Source organism: Aquarana catesbeiana, linkage group LG01 (genome assembly GCF_042186555.1).
Source record: "Aquarana catesbeiana isolate 2022-GZ linkage group LG01, ASM4218655v1, whole genome shotgun sequence".
Classification (NCBI taxonomy): domain Eukaryota; kingdom Metazoa; phylum Chordata; class Amphibia; order Anura; family Ranidae; genus Aquarana; species Aquarana catesbeiana.
The window spans coordinates 170232980-170253109 of NC_133324.1; the positions used below are offsets into that span (position 1 = coordinate 170232980).

The 20130-nt window shown below is 43.3% G+C and overlaps 1 protein-coding gene across 3 annotated transcripts in view; it reads left to right on the forward strand.

Moving 5' to 3' along the window:
* Positions 1–20130, forward strand: part of LNPEP (leucyl and cystinyl aminopeptidase) — a 207777-nt gene that overhangs the window by 145070 nt on the left and 42577 nt on the right. For all 3 annotated transcript variants that reach the window (XM_073624540.1, XM_073624539.1, XM_073624538.1), the window contains one exon: positions 5436–5567. In XM_073624540.1, the coding sequence (XP_073480641.1) occupies positions 5436–5567 (132 nt within the window). The remainder of the gene's footprint in view (positions 1–5435; positions 5568–20130) is intronic.

Genomic DNA, 20130 nt, shown 5'->3' on the forward strand with positions numbered 1-20130 from the left:
CACTGTGGCTGAGCTCCAGAGATGCAGTCGGGAGATGGGAGAAAGTTGTAGAAAGTCAACCATCACTGCAGCCCTCCACCAGTCGGGGCTTTATGGCAGAGTGGCCCGACGGAAGCCTCTCCTTAGTGGAAGACACATGAAAGCCCGCATGGAGTTTGCTAAAATAACACCTGAAGGACTCCAAGATGGTGAGAAATAAGATTCTCTGGTCTGATGAGACGAGATAGAATTTTTTGGCCTTAATTCTAAGCGGTATGTGTGGAGAAAACCAGGCACTGCTCATCACCTGTCCAATACAGTCCATACAGTGAAGCATGGTGGTGGCAGCATCATGCTGTGGGGGGGGGTGTTTTTCAGCTGCAGGGACAGGACGACTGGTTGCAATCGAGAGAAAGATGAATGCGGCCAAGTACAGGGATATCCTGGACGAAAACTTTCTCCAGAGTGCTCAGGACCTCAGACTGGGCCGAAGGTTTACCTTCCAAAAGACAATGACCCTAAGCACACAGCTAAAATAACGAAGGAGTGGCTTCACAATAACTCTGTGACTGTTCTTGAATGGCCCAGCCAGAGCCCTGACTTAAACCCAATTGAGCATCTCTGGAGAGACCTAAAAATGGCTGTCCACCAACGTTTACCATCCAACCTGACAGAACTGGAGAGGATCTGCAAGTAGGAATGGCAGAGGATCCCCAAATCCAGGTGTGAAAAACTTGTTGCATCTTTCCCAAAAAGACTCATAGCTGTATTAGATCAAAAGGGTGCTTCTACTAAATACTGAGCAAAGGGTCTAAATACTTAGGACCATGTGATATTTCAGTTTTTCTTTTTTAATAATTCTGCAAAAATGTCAACAATTCTGTGTTTTTCTGTCAATATGGGGTGCTGTGTGTACATTAATGAGGTAAAAAAATGAAGTTAAATGATTTTAGCAAATGGCTGCAATATAACAAAGCGTGGAAAATTTAAGGGGGTCTGAATACTTTCCATCCCCACTGTATATATGTGTAATAAAAAAAAAATATATAAAATATTCTCCTGAGCAGACACGTTCAGATTCCCTGCAGATGGCAGCAATGTACAAGGATAATAGAATTCTCTAGTGCCAATATATTTATTTCTATCGTTTATTGCAGGCAGCTGATATATACAGGGACCCTTTGTTCCAAATATAGTAGTGCTTGTTTTCATCTGACCAGTTGCATCAAAGTAATCCTTTATCTAGCCAGACTTAACGCTGACTACAAATGTTAAACATGCATATTTATATAAAGCATGCAATATATGCATAATATTCTGTGATAATTTTTCAGGAAGAAAAGAACATGCTGATAAAAAAAACAAAAAAACATTTTTTTAGATCAAACCTCTAAAACATAAACATGCACACATTAATAGGAGTACTTCTATGACCCAAAATGTAAGTGTGCTTGAACTAAGCACCAGGTTAATATTGGGGAATCAATAAAGGTCATTAACCTCCCTCTTTTGGCTGGTGGTATCTACAAACATCTAAAGGTGCCTACAGACTGTTCAGGCAATGGTCACCTGACCACCTTCAGTTGTTGGCTTGTGTGCTGGTTTTCGGGCAACAAATTGTGCTGATTGTTAGTAAGGTGATATGAGATCATTTTTTTAACGTAGTACTATGCTAAGTGTATAAAAACATTGGTGGTAAGAAAGTGTATTGAAATTGTATGAAAGGATGTCTGAATGTCGAATAACAAAAAATGTTTTTGGTATTTATTATAGTTTGGTAATTTTCCAGTATATGGAGATCTTAAAGTGTTTCTAAAGCAGAAGGCTTTTTACCTTAACCACTTTCCGACCGGGCTATAGCCGAAAGACGGCTGCAGCGCGGTCAGCTAGTTCTGGGAGGGCATCCATGGATGTCCTCCCATACTCGCGCTTCCCCTGGGCTGCGCACACGGAAGTGTCTGTGATGGCCGGGTCGTCCAGAAGGTGGCAAGCGGACATCTTTTTACACCCACCATAGTCTTGCATTTCACACTTTTATTTGTACCAGTAAACTGAGCTTGTATAGTGAAATACAGCATTTTGAAATCCGACTGTTCTGTCAGAATAGCAAACCTGTGAGATCTGCAGGCTTGCTGATGCTTTTAAAATGCAACATCAAAACAGTGTCACGGACTTCCAAATACTGTGTTTCACTATATATAAGCTGAGTTTGCTGGTAAATATAAGTGTGAAATGCAAGACTACGGTGGGTGTAAAAAGATGCCCGCTTGCCTCCTTCTGACTGTAGGCTTACTGTGGACGAGTGCGGGTGTACCAAGATGGGCGCAATGAAACGTCACTTTGGTTGCATTTTCTGATGGGTAGCAGGGATTCTGATAGAACACCTGCACATCATGGATCAGTGTAAAGGGTTGATGACAGCGGCCCTTTACCACGTGATCGTTCCATCCAGTGACGGAGCGATCACTTGTAAACAAGCCAATGCAGGTCTGGTTCAGCATCTCCCTCTTCTCACACTGATTGGTACAGTGTGTGCATAGTGTGTGGCTGATCCGTGCCACATCTGCGCTGATCCGTGCCACATCTGCGCTGATCCGTGCCACATCTGCGCTGATCCGTGCCACATCCGCGCTGATCCGTGCCACATCTGCGCTGATCCGTGCCACATCTGCGCTGATCCGTGCCACATCTGCGCTGATCCGTGCCACATCTGCGCTGATCCGTGCCACATCCGCGCTGATCCGTGCCACATCCGCGCTGATCCGTGCCACATCCGCGCTGATCCGTGCCACATCCGCGCTGATCCGTGCCACATCCGCGCTGATCCGTGCCACATCCGCGCTGATCCGTGCCACATCCGCGCTGATCCGTGCCACATCCGCGCTGATCCGTGCCACATCCGCGCTGATCCGTGCCACATCCGCGCTGATCCGTGCCACATCCGCGCTGATCCGTGCCACATCCGCGCTGATCCGTGCCACATCCGCGCTGATCCGTGCCACATCCGCGCTGATCCGTGCCACATCTGCGCTGATCCGTGCCACATCTGCGCTGATCCGTGCCACATCTGCGCTGATCCGTGCCACATCTGCGCTGATCCGTGCCACATCTGCGCTGATCCGTGCCACATCTGCGCTGATCCGTGCCACATCTGCGCTGATCCGTGCCACATCTGCGCTGATCCGTGCCACATCTGCGCTGATCCGTGCCACATCTGCGCTGATCCGTGCCACATCCGCGCTGATCCGTGCCACATCCGCACCACATCAGTACTCATCCGTACCACATCAGCGCCACATCAGTACTCATCTGTGCCACATCAGTACTCATCCGTGCCACATCAGTACTCATCCGTGCCACATCAGTACTCATCCGTGCCACATCAGTACTCATCCGTGCCACATCAGTACTCATCCGTGCCACATCAGTACTCATCCGTGCCACATCAGTTCATTTTTGGTATGCACATGCTATGTGTTAGAAAAATCTTATAAATGAACAACTTTGTGTAAAAAAATAAATAAAGTTTTCATTGTCTGTCTTTCCACATTTTCCAAAAACTTGTGGAAAAATATGACATGTTCAAAAGACTCATTATGTCTCATAGATTATGTGTTGGGGTGTTTGCTTTCCAAAATGGGGTCATTTTATAGGCGTTTCCATTGTCCTGTTGCTCCAGGGCCTTCAAAAGTGCAAGAGATAGTCAAGAAATTGTGTAATTTATGTCCCTAGAATACCTGACGGTATTCCCTGCATGTTGAGCCTCTGTATGTGGCCAGGCTGTAAAAGTCTCACATGTGGTATCGCCATACTCAGGAGGAGGAGTAGAATGTGTTTTGGGGTGTAATTTGTGGTATGCACATGCCATGTGAGAGAGTTAATATGACAATTTTGTGAATAAAAAAAAAATTGCATAGAATTGTGGGCAAAAAACTACCATTTCAAAAACCTCACTATGCCTCTTACTAAATACCTTGAAATGAGATAGGCCGTCCGTCAGTACATCAGGTGTGATCAATTTTCAGTGATTGGCACCATAGCTTGTAGACTCTATAACTTTCACGAAGACCAAATAATATACACTGATTTGGGTATTTCGGTATTTTTTTGAATTTTTTGAATACCACCAAAAGAAAGCTCTATTTTGTGTAAAGAAAAAAAAAAGAAAACCATTTCATATGGGTTACAGTGTTGCATGACTGAGTAATTGTCATTCAAAATGTGAGAGCACTGAAAGCTGAAAATTGGTCTGGTTAGGAAGGGAGTTTAAGTGCCCAGTGAGCAAGTGGGACCTGAGAAGAGGAGGATCAGGGCTGCTCTGGGCAAGACCATTGCCCAGAGCAGGTAACTATAACATGTTTTATAAAAAAAGAAAAAAGCTTTGTAATCACTTCAGGGCGGCCATTCATGGATCGAAATTCATCCGTTTCAGCAGGGAACAGCCGAATTTCGATCCATGTATATATAAACTGGATGTACAGAAGTCGATCTACTGATTGACCTCTGTACTACCAGCCTTTCTTGATCATTCAAGAAAGCCTGACAGGCTGGTAGTACAGAGGTCAATCAGCTATAGCTGGCAACACTGATCAGTGTGTTCTTACGGCGGGGAAGAGCACATTAGCTCCGTAGGAGAGATTCCCCCATTCACCTCGAATAGATGGCTGGGGGAAATACGATCATTTTTCTTTTTTTTTTTTTTTTTTTTTATTTCATTTTTTATTTTTCATTCAACCTGCTGGTTGAACGAAAAAAAAAAAGTATATTGCGGGCAAAATGTTTTCTTTTTAACTTTGTGGTAGAGCAGGAAAATGTTAAAACGCCTAACAGTTGTTATTTTGTGTGCGCTTGTATCCATGAGAGAGATTTAACTTATTGACCTAGAGCCTCAACAGAATAGAGCATCTTACAGTGGTCGTCAAAACAGGTGTCTCCACACGAAAAAAAAATAAAAATTCCTCTAACTCCCTGTTTCAGGGACAGGTTTAGAATGTTGATTTCCCATCATTTTCTGTCCTGCTGTCAGTGATCACTAGGAAATATAGAGAAGAAGAATCTGCCCAGCTGGGACACAGTGATAAAATCTTGAAGTTGCTAACCTTCCCCACTCTGTCTAGGTATATTTTAACTAAAAAGGAACTTTGTAGCCCCATTATTATGTCCTCACCCAATGGTATGATGTGTCCGTATACATCTCTTTCATGCTGCCACAGCATGCCCAGTCTGCTAGGTTCACTGCCTCGTTGGTGACACCAGTCAATAGAAATGAATGATCTGTCTGTCTTCTTGTGGTAAGCAGATGCAGTTAAAGTAGGCAGGATGGTAAAGCGAATTGGGGTGGTTTCGGTGAGTTTGTGAATACCACAGATATTAATTACAGCCAGAAGTTTGATAAAAGTCCTATTGTTATCATTCCTACTTTTACTTTGTATTTGCATATCTCTCTTGTACTTTAGGGTGCTTCTATTCTACTAATGCTTAAAGCATCCCTGTCTGAGGAGAAGTTCCATGAGTGTATTGTGCGGTATTTAAAAGAACATCAATATGGATCGACAAAGAGTGATGGTCTGTGGGACAGTATGAACCTGGTAAGTATTTATATATGTACTATAGATCAACAATCCCTGGTGTTATCAGTTAATGTTAATATCCAGTTATGTTTTGTACATTTAGCAATGCATCCAACCCTTTTTTTTTTTTTTTTTTTAAACAATCTACTGAGCTGGCCAGAACCAGTACTTGAAGGCGCCTATTCCACATTTTCACAGCTCTTACGAAGAAGCTTTTCCATATTGTGGAGGTTAAATATCTTATGCTCCAGATGTAAGGATTGATACCTTGTTCTTTGTGATGACCTTTAAGTGAATAACTCTACACCAAGTTCACTATATGGACAACCTACTATTTATAAATGGTGATCATATTGCCCCTTAATCACCTTCTTAAAGTGGTTGTATACCCTTTTTTTGTATTTTTACCTAGAGGTAAGCCTATAATAAGGCTTACCTCTAGGTAAAATGAATATCTCCTAAACCCGTACGGGTATGCATACTAGCTCATTGTGCCTTTTGCCTTACAGGTTTAAAAACAAAAAAGAAAATAATTTTTGTGCGGGTATTCAACCGCTTTAACTAAATTCAGTTCAGCTAATCTTTTCTCATAGTGCATCCATGCTGCTTATCAGTTTGGTTGCCCTTCGCTGCACTCTTTCCAGTTCCCGAATATCCTTTTTGTGAACTGATGGGCAAAACTGAACTGCATATTCTAGATGAGATCTTACTAATGATTGTACAGTGGCAAAATGATGTCCATTTTGCTTGCTTGCTTGGCATCACGTTATTACCCAGATTCCTCTCAATCGTTGACTCCTCCAGTTGTACTCATACAATATATGATGCATGCTTGTTTTTAGCCCCCAAGTGCATAACTTTACATTTATCAACATTAACCTCATTTGCACATAGGTGCCTGATTAAACAGTGCATTAAGATCTGCTTGTGAGTTGAGTTACTCTATTGCACAGCTTGACGTCATCTGCAAACACAGAAATGGTACTTTTAATCCCAAACTCTATATCATTTCTAAATGGGTTAAACCGTAAAGGTCCCAACACTGATCCTTGGGGTATAACACTAATAACCCTAGACCAGGAGTCTCTAAACTTTTCAAACAAAGGGCCAGTTGACTGCCCTTCAGACTTTAGTGGGCTGGATTCTGGCCAGTGGTGGTAGAAAATGTCCCGGGCCCAGTATCAGTGAGGATAAGTACTCAGAGTTGGTGATCAGTAGGAGGAGGAATAAGTGCCCCATCATTGGTATTAGTGGGAGGAGTAGTGCCCCATTATTGATATTAGTGGGAGGAATAGTGCCCCATCATTGGTATTAGTGGGAGGAGTAGTGCCCCATTATTGATATTACTGGGAGGAATAGTGCCCCATCATTGGTATTAGTGGGAGGAGTAGTGCCCCAACAGTGATACTAGTCGAAGGATTAATGCCCCATCATTAGTATCAGTTGTAGTATTTATGCCCCACTGTAGGTGTCAGTGGGAGGAATAGTGCCTCATATCATTGGGAGAAAAAGTGCCCCAAGGGCTGGATCAAGGTTAGCAAAGGGCCACATCCGACCCTCAGGCCGCAGTTTGGAGATCACTACCCTAGACCATTCAGAGTATGGATCATTATTCACTATTCTCTAATATGGTCTATTAGCCATTTTTCTATCCTCTTACAAACTTAGTTTTCTAAGCCTGTAGACTTTAACTTTGGCACATTAGCCAAGTGTGGGGAACTTTGTTAACTGCTTTTGCAAAGTTCATGTATATTATAATCATAGCAACTTCTTGTCTTTTTCTTACTTTCTCAAAAAATAAAAGCAGATTTGCTTGACAACTTCGGTCTTTCATGAACCCATGCGGTCTATTGCTTAAAGTATTGGGGTTTTTTTTTTTAGCAAAAACTGTATGTTGTCTTTTATTAAACACTTGAGTATCTTCGCGTAGCTTCCTGATCATAGGAGGTAAATGAACCGATCTGTAATTACTCTCTTTTTAACCACTTCAGCCCCGGAAGGTTTTACCCCCTTCCTGACCAGAGCACTTTTTACAATTCGGCACTGCGTCGCTTTAACTGCTAATTGCGCGGTCATGCAATGCTGTACCCAAACGAAATTTGCGTCCTTTTCTTCCCACAAATAGAGCTTTCTTTTGATGGTATTTGATCACCTCTGCCGTTTTTATTTTTTGCGCTATACACGGAAAAAGACCGAAAATTTTGAAAAAAAATGATATTTTCTACTTTTTGTTCTAAAAAAAATCCAATAAACTCAATTTTAGTCATACATTTAGGCCAAAATGTATTCGGCCACATGTCTTTGGTAGAAAAAATGTCAATAAGTGTATATTTATTGGTTTGCGCAAAAGTTATAGCGCCTACAAACTAGGGTACATTTTCTGGAATTTACACAGCTTTTATTTTATGACTGCCTATGTCATTTCATGAGGTGCTAAAATGGCAGGGCAGTACAAAACCCCCCCAAATGACCCCATTTTGGAAAGTAGACACCCCAAGGAAATTGCTGAGCGGCATGTTGAACCCATTGAATATTTATTTTTTTTGTCCCAAGTGATTGAATAATGACAAAAAAAAAAAAAAAAAAATTACAAAAAGTTGTCACTAAATGATATATTGCTCACACAGGCCATGCGCATATGTGGAATTGCACCCCAAAATACATTTAGCTGCTTCTCCTGAGTACGGGGATACCACATGTGTGGGACTTTTTGGGAGCCTAGCCGCGTACGGGGCCCCAAAAACCAAGCACCGCCTTCAGGATTTCAAAGGGCATAAATTTTTGATTTCACTCCTCACTACCTATCACAGTTTTGAAGGCCATAAAATGCCAAGATGGCACAAACCCCCCCCAAATGACCCCATTTTGGAAAGTAGACACCCCAAGCTATTTGCTGAGAGGCATGTTGAGTCCATGGAATATTTTATTTTTTGACACAAGTTGCAGGAAAGTGACAATTTTTTTTTTTTTTTGCACAAAGTTGTCACTAAATGATATATTGCTCACACAGGCCATGGGCATATGTGGAATTGCACCCCAAAATACATTCTGCTGATTCTCCTGAGTACGGGGATACCACATGTGTGGGACTTTTTGGGAGCCTAGCCGCGTACGGGGCCCCGAAAACCCAGCACCGCCTTCAGGATTTCTAAGGGCGTAAAGTTGTGATTTCACTCCTCACTACCTATCACATTTTTGAAGGCCATAAAATGCCCAGATGGCACAAAACCCCCCCAAATGACCCCATTTTGGAAAGTAGACACCCCAAGCTATTTGCTGAGAGGCATGTTGAGTCCATGGAATATTTTATATTTTGACACAAGTTGCGGGAAAGTGACAATTTTTTTTTTTTTTTTTTTTTTTTTGCACAAAGTTGTCACAAAATGATATATTGCTCAAACATGCCATGGGCATATGTGGAATTACACCCCAAAATACATTCTGCTGCTTCTCCTGAGTACGGGGATACCACATGTGTGGGACTTTTTGGGAGCCTAGCCGCATACGGAGCCCCGAAAACCAAGCACCGCCTTCAGGATTTCTAAGGGCATAAATTTTTGATTTCACTCCTCACTACCTATCACAGTTTTGAAGGCCATAAAATGCCAAGATGGCACAAAACCCCCCCAAATGACCCCATTTTGGAAAGTAGACACCCCAAGCTATTTGCTGAGAGGCATGGTGAGTATTTTGCAGCTCTCATTTGTTTTTGAAAATGAAGAAAGACAAGAAAAACATATTTTTTTTTTTCTTTTTTCAAATTTCAAAAGTTTGTGACAAAAAGTGAGGGGTCCCGTACGCCGCTAGGCTCCCAAAAAGTCTCACACATGTGGTATCCCCATACTCAGGAGAAGCAACAGAATGCATTTTGGGGTGTAATTTCACATATTCCCATGGCATGTTTGAGCAATATATCATTTAGTGACAACTTTGTACAAAAAAAAAAAAAAAAATTGTCTTTTTCCCGCAACTTGTGTCACAATATAAAATATTCCATGGACTCGACATGCCTCTCAGCAAATAGCTTGGGGTGTCTACTTTCCAAAATGGGGTCATTTGGGGGGGGGTTGAACTGTCCTGGCATTTTATGCACAACATTTAGAAGCTTATGTCACACATCACCCACTCTTCTAACCACTTGAAGACAAAGCCCTTTCTGACACTTTTTGTTTACATGAAAAAATTATTTTTTTTTGCAAGAAAATTACTTTGAACCCCCAAACATTATATATTTTTTTAAAGCAAATGCCCTACAGATTAAAATGGTGGGTGTTTCATTTTTTTTTTTCACACAGTATTTGCGCAGCGATTTTTCAAACGCATTTTTTGGGGAAAAAACACACTTTTTAAAATTTTAATGCACTAAAACACACTATATTGCCCAAATGTTTGATGAAATAAAAAAGATGATCTTAGGCCGAGTACATGGATACCAAACATGACATGCTTTAAAATTGCGCACAAACGTGCAGTGGCGACAAACTAAATACATTTTTAAAAGCCTTTAAAAGCCTTTACAGGTTACCACTTTAGATTTACAGAGGAGGTCTACTGCTAAAATTACTGCCCTCGATCTGACCTTCGCGGTGATACCTCACATGCATGGGGCAATTGCTGTTTAAATTTGACGCCAGACCGACGCTTGCGTTCGCCTTTGCGCGGGAGCAGGGGGGGACAGGGGTGCTTTTTTTTTTTTTTTTTTTTTTCTTTATTAATTTTTTAATTTTTTTTCTTATTTTTAAACTGTTCCTTTCATTTTTATTTTTTTTTTAATCATTTTTATTGTTATCTCAGGGAATGTAAATATCCCCTATGATAGCAATAGGTAGTGACAGGTACTCTTTTTTGAAAAAATTGGGGTCTATTAGACCCTAGATCTCTCCTCTGCCCTCAAAGCATCTGACCACACCAAGATCGGTGTGATAAAATGCTTTCCCAATTTCCCAATGGCGCTGTTTACATCCGGCGAAATCTAAGTCATGAAATGCTCGTAGCTTCCGGTTTCTTAGGCCATAGAGATGATTGGAGCCATTCTGGTCTCTGATCAGCTCTATGGTCAGCTGGCCGAATCACCGGCTGCATTCTCAGGTTCCCTGTTGGGCCAGGAGAGCCAGAGAAAAACATGGAAGACGGTGGGGGGGGGGGGGATCCCTCCCACTGCTTGTAAAAGCAGTCTAGAGGCTAATTAGCCGCTAGGATTGCTTTTACATGAAAGCCGACCGCTGGCTGAAAAGAATGATACCAAGATGATACCTAAACCTGCAGGCATCATTCTGGTATAACCACTCAAAGTCCAGCAACATACCAGTACGTTGCTGGTCCTTGTATTGTAAACTTTTTTTTCATGCAGCCTGTGGGCTGAACGAAAAAAAGATATTGATCAGTGGGTATGCCCACCATTAGAATACCTCCCTTCATCCGCCCACTTCTAATGATGGGCATACATGCACCATTTATATATGCCGAAGCATGGGGGCATCCTCCCGCAAAAGGCAGGAGCAAATTGCTCCTCCACCCACTGCTGTCCCCACGCTTCGGCATATATGCTGAAGTATGTAACTGTGGTGGTGAAATCACCTCCGACAGCGCTGGAGTCACGGCTTTATATATCGTGGGAGCAAACGCTGTTGCTGTCAAGATAAATAAATCCGCGCTGCAACTGAATGGCGTACCTGCTAAGCAAATGATGGTTAACAAAAAAACAAAGTAACATTACAGTATAACAGTAATACTTACCATACCTGCAAAGCAAATACAAAAAAAACCATAGTAAAAAATAAAACATTTAACGCAACCTGTGCCTACCTAAAATATATATATGCCGAAGCATGGGGGCATCCTCCCACAAAAGGCAGGAGCAAATTGCTCCTCCACCCACTGCTGCCCCCACGCTTCGGCATATATGCTGAAGTATGTAACTGTGGTGGTGAAATCACCTCCGACAGCGCTGGAGTCACGGCTTTATATATCGTGGGAGCAAACGCTGTTGCTGTCAAGATAAATAAATCCGCGCTGCAACTGAATGGCGTACCTGCTAAGCAAATGATGGTTAACAAAAAAACAAAGTAACATTACAGTATAACAGTAATACTTACCATACCTGCAAAGCAAATACAAAAAAAACCATAGTAAAAAATAAAACATTTAACGCAACCTGTGCCTACCTAAAATATATATATGCCGAAGCATGGGGGCATCCTCCCGCAAAAGGCAGGAGCAAATTGCTCCTCCACCCACTGCTGCCCCCACGCTTCGGCATATATGCTGAAGTATGTAACTGTGGTGGTGAAATCACCTCCGACAGCGCTGGAGTCACGGCTTTATATATCGTGGGAGCAAACGCTGTTGCTGTCAAGATAAATAAATCCGCTCTGCAGCTGAATGGCGTACCTGAAAACAAAAAAGTGGTTAACAATAAAAAAACAAAGTATAAAAAACATTGCAGTATAGAATGCAGAACAATAGAGAGAGAATAGAGAGAGAGAACAATAAAACGACAACTATTTTTGGTTTTTTTTATTTTATATTTTTTTTGTATTTTTATTTTTGTATTTTTTTTTTTATTTTTTTTTTTTTTTAACACTTTTTTTAGTAACTTTAACTTTTAACTGTAACTGTACCAGGTTTGGGTCTCTCAAAATGCGATGGCATCTTGGGAGACCCTGTGTTAGTGTGCCTAGTCTGTGCCGTGCTGAACCCTACGCTAATACTCCACTAGTGTATGGTAGCGTTCAAAACATTCACCAATGCATAGACCAGGATTGTCAGGACAGGAGGGACAATAATACCGGGTGTCACGCCTAAATCCGCGCTTGCTGCAGACACGACATCTTTTTTGGGGGGCTCGTTGGGTAGGGGTACTCTGGAGGACATAAGGAAAATGCCTCCCATGCAGCCGGCTTACTGCATCTGGTTGGGGAAGGTGAGGTGGAGCACCGTCTGGATACAGAAGGGCTCTGACGATCTCTTCCTGGAATTTAAGGAAGGATCCAGTCCGTCCTGAAGCTCTGTATAGCACATGAGCATTCAGCAAAGCCAATTGAAATAAATAAACAGACACTTTTTTGTACCAGCGTCTGGCCTTACGGGCAATTAGGTACGGCGCCAACAACTGGTCGTTGAGGTCCACCCCTCCCATATTAAGGTTGTATTCGTGGACACAGAGGGGTTTCTCCACAACACCAGTCGCCGTAGTAATTTGGGTCGTCGTGTCTGCATGAAGGGAGGTAAGAACGAAAACATTCTTATTGTCCCTCCACTTCATAGCGAGCAAATTATTATACTTCAAGCAGGCTCTCTCCCCCAGCCTAAGACGGGACTCTACAAGCCGCTGGGGAAAGCCCCGGCGATTAGGTCGCACGGTGCCACATGCTCCAATCTGATGATCAAACAAGTGACTAAAAAGTGGCACGCTCGTATAATAATTGTCCACGTACAAGTGGTACCCCTTTCCGAATAAGGGTGACACCAAGTCCCACACTATCTTGCCAGCGCTTCCTATGTAGTCAGGGCAGTTGATCGGCTCTACGTGACTATCTTTGCCCTCGTAAACCATAAATCTACATGTATAGCCTGTGGCCCTGTCACAGAGCTTATACATCTTGACCCCGTATCTGGCACGCTTGCTGGGAAGGTACTGTTTGAAGGACAAGCGGCCAGAAAACTTAATCAGGGACTCATCAACGCAGACAACTTGATGGGGGTAAACAAGTCTGCAAAACGTTGGTTGAAGTGGTTTACGAGGGGCCGAATTTTGTAGAGCCGATCGTATGCAGGGTCTCCACGAGGACGACAGAGTTCATTGTCGTTGAAGTGCATGAACCGCAAAATCTGCTCGTATCGTGCCCTGGCCATGGAGGCAGAGAACACGGGCATATGGTGAATTGGGTCAGTGGACCAATATGACCGCAACTCACTCTTTTTGGTTATGCCCATGAGGAGGGAAAGGCCCAGAAAGATCTTAAATTCGGAGACCGTAATTGGTCTCCAATCTCTGGCAAGGGAGGACTGGGGAATAGTGGCGATGTGTTGACCAGCGTACAAATTGCTTTGGTCCACAATAGATCTATAGAGATCTTCGGTGAAAAACAGCGAATAAAAATCCAGTGGCGTAAAGTCAACTGTTTCCACCTGAATTCCGGGTTGGCCAGTGAAAGGGGGAAGTACGGGTGCTGCAGAAGTGGTGGGTTCCCAATTCGGATTGGCGAATGCAGCAGGAAGGGCACTATGGGCACGACGGGCCTGTGTTCGTCTTCTTGGTGGCAGCGGGACGCTACTTGTGCTTGCCACCTCGCCAGCTTGAACTGCACTTATGGGACTCGCCACGTCACCACGTGATACTGCAGTGCTGGATGTACGACCAGGGTGTACTAGGCCGCTGGTGCTTGCCAGTTCACCAGAAGGAGTAGCGGCACTAGTACCTCTCTGCTCCATACGAGAGCCCTGCGGTTCTTGCACTTCAAGGACAGAAGAAGTTCGGGGTCTGGTACGCCTGACCCTAGCAGGGACCACAACTCCGTCGTCAGAGCTATCTGTCATGGAGCCGCTGTCCTCTACAGGTTCGTATTCTGAGCCTGAACTTGACAGATGAGTGACTTCCTCTTCACTATCTGTCATACTCAGAATCCTGTAGGCCTCTTCACTAGTGTACCTTCGATTTGCCATTTTGGCCTCTAAATTTAGGGGTACACTAGTGAGACTCACAGGCAAAAAAGCTCCTGACTGTTAGCGACTGATTCAAAACGCTACCAAAAAACTGTTAGCGATCGCAGGGATCAGGCCTGACTCTGCGAACGCTGCAGTTATGTGTGCTTAGTGTTTTGTAAGTGACAGTTATCGATCGATACTGCACTTGGGTGGGCTGGGCTGGGCTGGGCCGAGGAGCAAAACGCAGGTGCTAGCAGGTATCTGGGCTGATCCCGCTAACACTGCGTTTCAGGGAACCCTAAACTGCTGGGGAGTATAGATCTGATCGGATCAGATATCGATCCGTTCAGATACTATAGCACTAAGGGAGGTGTATGCTGCGTGCGTGGGTTTTAGCGGTACTGGCGCTAACCTGACGCTGCCTGGGGCGACGCAGACCTTATCAGATCCTAAAAACTTAACTTATATCACCGCCGGGCAATTAGGGGGTTAAACCTTTATAAGGTAATAAACGGCGGGTGCCCTAAAACTATAATAAACTATAATAAACTGTAATAAACTACAAAAAACAAACTAGCTAACCAGCGTCACCCGTAACACTTATACGGTGATCGCTGGTGAAAGGGTTAACTAGGGGGCAATCAAGGGGTTAAAACCTTTAGCAGGTAGTATATGGGGGTCCCTGTCGCTATAAAACACTGACAGCGAACCTATATACTTACCTCCCTAACTAGCGTCACCTGTGTCACTAATACAGCGATCAGAAAAACGATCGCTTAGCGACACTGGCGACGGGGGGTAATCAAGGGGTTAACTTTTATTAGGGGGGGGTTAGGGGGGTACCCTGGACCTAAAGGGGGGTACCCTAGACCTAAAGGGGGCTAACCTAACTGCCCTAACACTTGTAACTGACACAAACTGACACCAATGCAAAAAAAAAAAAAACTGCTATTGGTGACAGAGTGACAGGGGGTACAGGGGGGTGATCGGGGGGTGATCGGGGGGTGACAGGGGGGTGAAATGTGTGCCTGCGTGTTCTACTGTAAGTGTAGTGTTAGTGCACTTACTTGGATGTCTTCTCTCCTCTGCGTCGGATCAAAAAGACCGACTCGAGGAGAGATGACATCACTTCCTTTCCCTCTGTTTACATTACAGAGGGAAAGGAAGCGTTTCCATTCGCTGGGAGCGATCGGGAGGGGGTGGCCAACAATGGATGGCCTCCCCCTCACCTCTCATCGCCCGCGAACGAGAGCCGACCGCCTATGGCACCGGGGGGGGGGGTCCGATCGGACCCCCCACCCGCGGGAGGCAGATCACGTACAGGTACGTGATTCTGCCTGCCCGTGCCATTCTGCCGCCGTATATATGCGTTAGGCGGTCGGCAAGTGGTTAAGTATAGTTGCCACAATTACCTTGCACCAGTCTAGTGGTACCAAACCAGTCATTGAAGAGTTTCCAAAAAATTTAAATTATTGGGGGGGGTAGGGGTTGGGCTTCTGGCTTCTTTGGGACTATGTCAATACTTTTTGTATACACACAGCTGAAGAAGGTATTTAACCACTTCAGATCCGGGCCATTGCCAAATGACGGCAACAGCGCGGATCTACATTGCCGGCATGACGTCTATTGACGTCGTCCCGTGCACGAGCGGCCTGTGCGCCTCCTGCAGGGCGCGTGCGACGCGTTCGGTGATCAGCGAGTCTATGAGGCTCGCCTGATCACAGATCAGAGTAAGGGGTCGGTCCCGACCCCTTACCACATGATCAGCTGTCAGCCAATGTCAGCTGATCATGTGACATTAACAGAGCCGGTAATCGGCTATTTTTCCTCCTCGCGCTGACAGCGTGAGGAGGAAAAAAAAAACGATCACCGGCAGCCGTGATCGGGACATTAGTCCCGATCACGGCGATCATCTGCCCCTGCCAGTGACTCAGCAATAGGCAGCAGTGCTGCCTACCAGTGCCCACCAGCATGTGCCATCAATCAGTGCCACCCATCAGTGCCCACAGTGCCACCCATCAGTGCCCACATCAGTGCAACAACAGTGCTGCACATCAGTGCCACCTATCAGTGCCCATCAGTGTCACCTACCAGTGCCCATCAGTGCCCCCCATCAGTAGTGCCCATCAGTGCCACCCATCAGCGCCCATCAGTGGCGCCTTATCTGTGCCCATCAGTACCGCCTTATCTGTCCCCATCAGTGCTGCCATAACTGTGCCTATCAGTGCTGCCATAACTGTGCCCATCAGTGCCGCCTTATCTGTGCCTATCCATGCCCATCAGTGCAGCCTATCAGTGCCCACCAGTGCTGCCTCATCAGCGCATATCAATGAAGGAGAAAAATTACCTGTTTGCAAAATTTTATAACAAACTATTAAACATGATTTTTTTTTTTTTTTTTTTTTTTAATTTCCATCTTTTTTTGTTTGTTTAGCAAAAAATAAAAACCCCAGCTGTGATTAAATACCACCAAAAGAAAGCTCTATTTGTGGGAAAAAAATTATAAAAATTTCATTTGGGTGCAGTGTTGTATGACCTCGCAATTGCTCATTCAAAGTGTGACAGCGCTGAAAGCTGAAAATTGGTCTGGGCAGGAGGGGGGTGTAAGTGCCCAGTAAGCAAGTGGTTAATAATCATGCATTCTCTTTGTCCCCAGTCTCCAACTCTTTGTCCCTAGTCACCAACCAAATTGTCTTATGAAGAGCCTGCATGTTCAGACCTGACCTTTTAACTGTTAATATATTTGAAGGGTTTCTTGGGGGTTTGTCTTATTTTTTCGTAACGTGTCATTTTGTTTTAAATTTTTGCTGCCTTGATTTTTCTTTTTACATATACTGCTAGATCCTTGAAGGGAACCTGTACTTCAGCCTCCTTCATCTCTGTGGTAAACATCTCTCCTGTTCATAGCTGGTGCTGCCATGAGGAGGGATTACCCACAGGAATGAGTATGGTCCTGGAGTACAGGGTACAGCTGGGACTATTTTTACTGTAAAGGTATGTATTTACCTATGTGAGTTACCCTGAGTTGGGAGGAGGGAAGCTGTAAAGGGCAACTTCACTAAAAGTGTTTGGGTGTCTCTAATGTTTGGGCATATCAGAGTGTCCGAGAATACAGCATTGAAACAGAACCTTAAAATAGCTGCTGAAAATCACAATAGTCTCCATATACACATATGAGGCCATTTTGCACATGTCAGGACGACCATATTACATTTTCCAGCTTCTGCTTTTGAATAGTTCCCTGGCTGCCATTCTGATCCAATGGCTTTTAGTGCTACAAAAGTGTTTTTACTTTTTTATTCTGCTTATTTGCTAAATAATGTGCCTCGTTAAAGGAGAAGTATAGCCAAAGCTTTTTTGGCTATACTTCTGCTATGGATCACAGGAGTGCAATTCGTTCTTTTTTTTTTTTTTTTTCCTTGTGACCTGTTTTTTTTTTGGCTAAAGCCAGCTGCCGGCTGATGTCACAGACCCGGTCCAAGCTTTGAAAAGATCCCGACCATATAGTCAGGATCCAACCAGAAGTCTGGACTGGCAGCTGGCTGGGCCTCTCAGCAAGCTGCGAAGAGCTTAGGCCAGCCACTCCCATCTTCTCCACAGCCCAGCACTACAGTGAGCACTGGAGGGGCAGAGCAGAGAGCTGGTGATTGAACGTCAATGGCTATTTGCAGACTGAAGATCGAGAGCTGAGAGACCAGCTTTGTTTGATTGCACAGTTCTCGATGTTAGAGGTGGTGGGGGACATCTGCGACTGGGATTGGTGCTGAATCCATAGAAGCACAGCAAGTATGATTTTGTTTTTTGTTTTTTCTAATTCCATACTTCTCTTGTAAGTGCAAGGGTGGCAAGGATTTTTTTAACCATAAATTGCTTTCCTTTTTAACACTTGGTTACCCCTTGCTGTCGCTAACTATCTAACCCCAATGAATTCCTTCCTTTAGACTTCTGGTCTTGGCTAGTTTTTTGATAATTTTATTAAGGTAATAGCAGTTTGTCTCATTCAATTGGACTTGTTCTGTAATGTTGAGGATGTCTTGCTACTCTCCCAAGTAGCTTCAGCAATTCAAGAGTGTAAAGGAAATGTGTAAGTTCTGTATATAATTGTATTCTATTTTGTATGTATTGCACGCTGCCCTCACTCTGCACACGGCACTAATAATGTTTTCAGTACATGTTTGCATTCTTTCTAGTCCTGATTAGAATTAGTCTGCCTTTGTTACCATAAACGTACAATTGTAATATTGATGTGATGCCTACGTTAATCATGTGTATAAAAACCTTTAATTGCGTCATAATAAAGCAGAACAGTTATGTGGAAAGATGCGGAGTGTAGCTTTGGTGTCTGTTCCATACTGCAGTAGTTATTCATTTGAAACCAATCAGTATGAGGATAGGAGTTGCCTATCTATAAATTTCCATGTCAGATGGCGAGCCAACCAGGAGGGGATTTACAGGTGACCCTGAGAATCCGAAACGAGGAGCTTGAGATGATTCGGGAATTTCTGATATTCAGCTGGCTGAAGTAAGCCTTTGCTTACATTTGAGTTATCAGACTTCCTTGATCGGTAAGGCATTTTTGGGACAAAGGGTACCTATTTTACTCCCCTTAATCAAACTGTATTGGTTGGTGGTTATATGTTATGTTGTCCCTGTCTACTGTCCATCGGAGTGTTATAGATAAGAAAGGGAAGAATAGTGCTGTTCACAGGTATATGTACTACACATCTGCTAGATAAAATAGTTTAGAGGCACAGAGGGTATAGGCACAAGCAGAGACAAGAAAAGACTGGTCAGTCATTATGAGCATTAAATTAAGTAAGGGAATGCAGGGTAAGAGACCCTCAAAAATGCCCAGCGCAATATGAGCGCTATAAAATATATGAACCAAAGGTGTGGTTCCACCTATACTGAGCCCCTAGATTAATGGTTAAAGTGGACAGGGATCCACAATGGGTAACTGGGTTTCTGGATCAAGGGTGACAACACTAGACAGGGACATTTTGATGTTAAGTTGTGGGATGCATTTGGGGTCAGGCACTACAACTACTGAAGTCAAAACAGAAAAATGAGAGTTAAAACAGAATACTTTATATGTTGTCAGAGAGGGAAGATGGGATGAGCACTATGGCTGCCCATCTGATCATAGAAGCTAGAGTATGTGAAATATGGGATGCAAAGGATATCAGAACAAAATGAGGAAAACAGAATTTAAGCAGGGTGTTATTAAAGAGTTAAAAGAAAGTGAGAGAATGATATGCAGTGTTGTGTACAAATGGGAAAAATGTAAGCGATTTTAGAGAGATATTGGTGTATGTGTGTAAATGCTGGAACCTTTAGTTCTATCTCTTGTGTGTGTCATGTATACAGATGTGACCCCCTCCTTTGCGCTCTCATGAAAGAATGTAGCTGGGATGAGAGATCAGTGATGAGCTGGAAGGACATCATGCCAATTTCTGTTTTTCAGACAAAACATTTATAACAAAATGTGCCGGGTTAATTAATTTAACGATAAACCATGTGATCACAATTATTTTGAATCTGTTTTCCAAACATGATAAAATGATAGTTACATTTAACTGTGTATTACACAAAGTGAATATCCTTTGATAGTGGAAAATGTCCTCATTTAAGGAAATATATCTGTGGATATATATTAGAATTAGGATGTGATGTTGAGATTATCACTTGAGTATTAATTTCTGATATGAGTTTAACAATTTTATTAATAATATAGATATATTGTAACTGGTTTAGACGACCTTTGGTTGGAAATTAAATACAGGTTATTCGGGAAATTTGTAAAATGGGATTAGTTTAGAATAAGATAACAATTTTGTAATTTTACATTTATGAGAGAAAAAAAGATTAAATGATGTTTTGTTAATTGGTATACAGCTGCCATAATATTTAACAAAGCCGAGATGGATGGGATACA